The 6,000-nt window shown below is 51.8% G+C and overlaps 1 protein-coding gene across 4 annotated transcripts in view; it reads left to right on the forward strand.

Annotated features, from left to right (window-relative positions):
• The window catches only part of SERP2 (stress associated endoplasmic reticulum protein family member 2), a 43,328-nt gene extending 39,174 nt beyond the window's left edge, over nt 1-4,154 (forward strand). The window contains exon 4 of one of the 4 annotated variants that reach the window (XM_054528977.2): nt 1,040-4,154. In XM_054528977.2, the coding sequence (XP_054384952.2) occupies nt 1,040-1,254 (215 nt within the window). In that variant the 3' untranslated portion in view covers nt 1,255-4,154. The remainder of the gene's footprint in view (nt 1-1,039) is intronic. The other 3 variants (XM_054528982.2, XM_054528978.2, XM_054528975.2) reach the window with 3 other exon arrangements.
• Nucleotides 4,155-6,000: the final 1,846 nt, after the last annotated feature.

The raw sequence follows: 6,000 nt of genomic DNA on the forward strand, positions 1-6,000 counted from the left end.
ATCACTGCAACCTCCGCCGCCAGGGTTCAAGCAATTCTCCTGCTTCTGCCTTCAGAGTAGCTGGGATTACAGGCATGTGTCACCACGCCTAGCTAATTTCTTGTATTTTTGGTAGAGACAGGGTTTCACCATGTTGGCCAGGCTGGTCTCAAACTCCTGGCCTCAAGTGATCCACCCTCCTCAGCCTCCCAAAGTGCTGGGATTGCAGGTGTGAGCCACTGCGCCCGGCCAATAATTCTTTTTAAACCACCTGAAATGCTGACTTGTGTCATTAAACTTAGCATGTCTTCCCTACATCTGAAAACTACACATCTCCAATCCTTTGAATCCAATGTAATTCAGCAAGCAGTATGGTGTGAAGATTCTGGAATCGTTACTGTGGAAGATGTCTGAAAAGGACATGTTCTACTGTTTTGAAGCAGCTCTCTCCAATGTGGCAGATTAACAGTGAGGAAGAGAGAGAGAGAGAAAGAGAGAGAGGGAGGGGGAGGGGAGGGAGAGAGAGAGGGAGCGGGAGGGGAGGGAGGGAGAGAGAGAGGAGATAAAGATCTCTGGAGCACTGTCTAGTTGTGAAATGCTGTGTGGAGTGGTTGCTATCACTTTTCAAGGTTCTAGCGATATTTTACCTTGAGGTTTACCATATATACCATCTTCCCAGCTCAACATGTCTGAAAAGCTTTTACCATGTGAACTTCTGATTTCCTGTTACCCGTCTACACTGTGGATAATTCATGACTAGTTACTGGCCCTTCACCTTTGTGATCTTTGCCTTAAAATGGGTCCCCTGACTCTACGGGTTTGTACTGTCCTAGGCTTTCTCTTTTCTGGGGCTGACCTTTTGTTTACTTCCAAAAACCTCATTAACTTTTACAGATGTACCTTACAGGCGGTGGTCATAGAAAGCAGGCTTCCTAATGCGCCCTTTGCAAGTTTTGTGTAAACTGCCTTAAAACTCACTGTTTCCCCCTTGTCCTTTCCCGCCCTGCTTTCAGTAAACTCCCACTTCAGGTCTCATCATCTCAAATTGTTTCTCTACCAGCCTCCTTCGTTCCTCTTAGATCACCATTTTTGCAATCTGAGCAGACAGGCCCTGGGCCAAGCGGTGTGTCCACCACGTCATGCGGCTCCCTCTTTCTGAAGATCCGGGGGGATCCTGACACGGAGATCTCACAATGGGGAAAACTGTGTACTTTCAGCAGATCCACTCATTCTACTGACATTTCCCGAACACCTACTCTGTGTCAAGCAACCTGAGAGGGACGGAGTAGTGACTAGAGAGAAGACAGGCCCACATTTACAGGCAGGCCAGGGGAGCGCACGAGGAAGCCTCCGGCGACTGACCCACGGCGGAGAAGAGTCACAGAGGAAGGGGTTGGTGAGCAGAGCTGGGAATGAAGAATGAGACAGCACACAGCTGGCCCCAGAAAGAGAGAAATTTGGTTTCTCCATGCTGTGGAACTGAAGAGCTGGGAAGAGGAGAGGAGGGTGTGAGACAGAGGAAGGGGCTGGGATTTTATCTAAGAGCCACAGGAAGCTGTTGAAAAATTCAAAGCCAGAAGCAATGCCATCAGACTGATCATCTTTCCTTCTTTCTTTGATAGCTTGGAAACAGGAACTGAATTTTTGCACCCCACTGCTTGCAACTCTTGGGGAACACCATTTTGCTCTTTGAAGATTCACTCACCCTGCCTTCATGTTCTTATAACTTGACCACTCTGTCCTCATTTATTAACTCTCCTGGTACTGAATGCATCTCCACAAGCCCCGCCAAATGCGAATAAACCACGTTAGCACATTTACTCTCATAACAGCCCTTGTGTTAAACATTTATATCTCATCTTACAGGGAAGGAAATTGAAGCCCAGAGAAATTCAGTGACTCACCCATGGCCTTAGAATTTTTTCATTCTTTTCTGGAACTTGTTCACTATCTCGCTTCCTCAACTGACTGGAAACACAACAAGGGCAGCGACTGTGTTTGCAGTGGTCATGCTGAGAGGTGACAGCATGCTGGCAGTCCTCACAGCCCTTGCTCGCTCTCGGTGCCTCCTCTGCCTGGGCTCCCAGTTTGGCGGCACTTGAGAAGCCCCTTCAGCCCGCCGCTGCACTGTGGGAGCCCCTTTCTGGGCTGGCCAAGGCCAGAGCCGGCTCCCTCAGCTTGCGGGGAGGTGTGAAGGGAGAGGCGCGGGCGGGAACCGGGGCTGCGCGCGGCGCTTGCGGGCCAGCGTGAGTTCCGGGTGGGCGTGGGCTCGGCGGACCCCGCACTCAGAGCAGCCTGCCGGCCCTGCCGGCCGCGGGCAATGAGGTAGGCTTAGCACCTGGGCCAGCGGCTGCGGAGGGTGTACTGGGTCCCCCAGTAGTGCCAGCCCACCGGCGCTGCACTCGATTTCTCGCCGGGCCTTAGCTGCCTTCCCGCAGGGCAGGGCTCGGGACCTGCAGCCCTCCATGCCTGAGCCTCCCACCCCCTCCGTGGGCTCCTGTGCCGACTGAGCCTCCCCGATGAACGCCGCCCCCTGCTCCACGGCGCCCAGTCCCATCGACCACCCAAGGGCTGAGGAGTGCGGGCACAGGGCACGGGACTGGCAAGCAGCTCCACCTGCAGCCCCGGTGCGGGATCCACTGGGTGAAGCCAGCTGGGCTCCTGAGTCTGGTGGGGAGGTGGAGAACCTTTGTGTCTAGCTCAGGGATTGTAAATACACCAATTGGCACTCGGTATCTAGCTCAAGGTTTGTAAACACACCAATCACCACCCTGTGTCTACCTCAGGGTTTGTGAATGCACCAATCGACACTCTGTATCTAGCTACTCTGGTGGGGCCTTGGAGAACCTTTATGTCTAGCTCAGGGATTGTAAACGCACCTATCAGCGCCCTGTCAAAACAGACCACTGGGCTCTACCAATCAGCAGGATGTGGGTGGGGGCCAGATAAGAGAATAAAAGCGGGCTGCCCCAGCCAGTAGTGGCAACTGGCTCAGGTCCCCTTCCACGCTGTGGAAGCTTTGTTCTTTTGCTTTTTGCAAATGAGCTACTGCTCACTCTTTGGGTCCACACTGCCTTTACGAGCTGTAACACTCACCGGGAAGGTCTGCAGCTTCACTCCTGAAGCCAGCGAGACCACGAACTCACCAGGAGAAACGATCAACTCCAGACGGGCTGCCTTAAGAGCTGTAACACTCACCGCGAAGGTCTGCAGCTTCACTCCTAAGCCAGCGAGACCACGAACCCACCAGAAGGAAGAAACTCCAAACACATCCGAACATCAGAAGGAACAAACTTCAGACGCGCCACCTTAAGAGCTGTAACACTCACTGAGGGTCCGCAGCTTCATGCCTGAAGTCAGTGTGACCCAGAACCCACCAATTCGGGACACAATAGGAGTGTGCCTGCCTCCAGCACAGCAGCTCTGATGCGGGGGAGGCTGGGCTGCTGACCGAGTGAGCCACAGACCCTCCCTTTTGGTAACACTGGGAATCAACCAGAGTCAGAGTTGGCGTCAGAGCGGCGGCTGCCTGACTTCTAGACTTGAGCGCCGGCCACTCCACTGTCTCCTCCCGCCTGCCTTCTATATCCATGCTTTTAAAGAAGACCCGGCATTTAACTGTCAAGTATTTCGGGTGACTAAAACTAGGTTCACATTTGGTTGCCCTTAATGCTAGATCCGGCCTGGCGTGGTAGTTCACGCCTGTAATCCCAGCACTTTGGGAAGCTGAGGCGGGCGGATCACCTGAGGTCAGGAGTGCGAGACCAGCCTGGCCAACCCTGTCTCTGCTAAAAAATACAACCATTAGCTGGGCATGGTGGCAGGCATCTGTAATCCCAGCTATGCTGGAGGCTGAGACAGGAGAATCACTTGAGTCCGGGAGCCAGAGGTTGTAGTGAGCCGAGATCGTGCCATTGCATTCCAGCCTGGGCAACAGAGCGCAGGACTCCATCTCGAGGAAGAAAAAAAAGCTGGACCCAGAGCTGAAAGGAAACCAAGCAATGACTCTAACCCAACCGATTCATTTTACGGTGAATAAACTCAGGCTCAGAGAGCACAGATGACTCCCCAATGTCATGCAACTCCTTACCAGCGAGGCGTGGATTCAGCAGTGTCCCTGGGTGCCTCCAAGTGTCCTATGCAGTGTTTATTGTGTCGCTTTGTTCGTTCAGAAACATCACGAGTAAATGTTTAATTTAGATTGCTTATAAAACTCAGTTATTTATATGCTTAGATAAGGTCTGGTGAGAATTTATTTTAAAGAGATTTTAAGCCACAGCCTCTCTGCATCATTTTGCCTCAGATACTCAGAATCGGAGTGAGAAAACATTCTTGCCCACGGAGGCTCGTCGCTGTCCTGGGGCCTCTCCCCGCTCACTCACAATTCTCTCCCTGGGCTGTCGCACCCACCCAAGGTTTCAGCCACCACTTAAAACCTGCAGAGTCTCAAACAGTCATAACAATAGCTAACACGCACCGAGCATGGCTCATTCAATCCTCACCAACCTAATGCACTCCACGCTACAGAGGAGGAAGCTGGGGCACGGAGAGAGAAAAGGAATTGCCCACAGTTGTAGGCGGTGCACTGGGATGCGGCAGGGCCCCTTCCCCAGGACAGTGTTATGCCTAAAGCTCAGCGGCAGCCCAGGCTCCTCCCCATCCCCAGCTCCAAATCCCAATGACCAACTGCCTGCTGGTTTCCCCACAGGGCTGCCCCATAACCAACTCAAAACTGAACTCAGCTTCTTGACCCGGAACACGCGGGTTGCCCACACAGCACCAGTCGTTGTTGGCCCTCCCTTTCTTTCCTAACCCATCACATTCCATCCATCCTTTCATTCCAAAATATTTCTCAGACCCACTCCCTCCTGCCAGTGTCCATGGCTACAGCTGCCCAAGTGGCCTCTGTGCTGCAGTATCAGCTGTGGCCCCTGCCCAGGCCCTGACCTCCAACCCACACTGCCCCGCGAATGTCAACATAGGATTCCCAAGGAGTCTGGGCACAGGCCCGCCTGCCTGCCTCAGCTCTCTTGGTGGCCCTGGAGCCTACTGCCTGCCATGTTGCCAGCCTCTTCTACGGTGAGCAGCCTCGGCTTTGGCTGCAAGACCCGGTTCCCTGAGAGGCTGTCCCAATTCACGCGGCTCTGCTTTTATACCTCTCTTCCTTCCTTCCCCTTGTATCCCCTCCCTCCCCTCATCTCCAGCAGAGCTAGTCACTTCCTCTTTAGCTCCAGCAGGCTACCCCTTAAACTCACACTCACCCAGGACTTTCTCTAGATGACAATTGTTTACTTGCCTTTCTCTGCTCCCAGGCAATAGGAACTATGTTATGGCATCCAGAGCTATATAGTATATAGAGTAGTTCCATAGATATCACATTCAGAAGCATGGGTGGAGTGAAGGAAAGAATGAGAGGCATTGTGATCCTTAATTTGATGGGTCAACTTGACTGGGCTGAAGGATGTCAAGATGGATGGTAAAGCATGATTTCCGGGAGTGTCTCTGAGGGTTTCTGGAAACGATCAGCATTTGAATTGGTGAGCTGAGTAAAGCAGGTGGCCCTCCCTAGTGTCAGTGGGTCTCATCCAATCCACTGAGGGCCGGAGTAGAACAAAGACAGAGGAAGGAAGAGTTTGCTCTCTCTGCTTGAGATGATTTCTCCATCTTCTCCTGACTTTGGATGTCACAGCGCTGGGTTTTCAGGCCCTCAGACTCATGCTGAATTACACCAACAGCTTCTGTGGTCTTCCAGCTTTCAGACAGCAGATTGTGGGACTTCTCAGCCTCTATAATCACATGAGCCAACTCCCATAATAGATCCCCTCTTGTATTCCCCTCTTACATATGCATATGTATATGTATTTGTATATGTGTATGTATAGTATAGTATATTATTTGTATATGTATATGTATAGTATATGTATATATGTATATATGTATATGTATAGTATATGTATATGTATCCCATTGGTTCTGTTTCTCTGGAGAACACTGACTAGCAGAGGCATAAAGCCCTACTGA

The sequence above is a fragment of the Pongo abelii genome, chromosome 14, assembly GCF_028885655.2.
Source record: "Pongo abelii isolate AG06213 chromosome 14, NHGRI_mPonAbe1-v2.0_pri, whole genome shotgun sequence".
NCBI lineage: Eukaryota > Metazoa > Chordata > Mammalia > Primates > Hominidae > Pongo > Pongo abelii.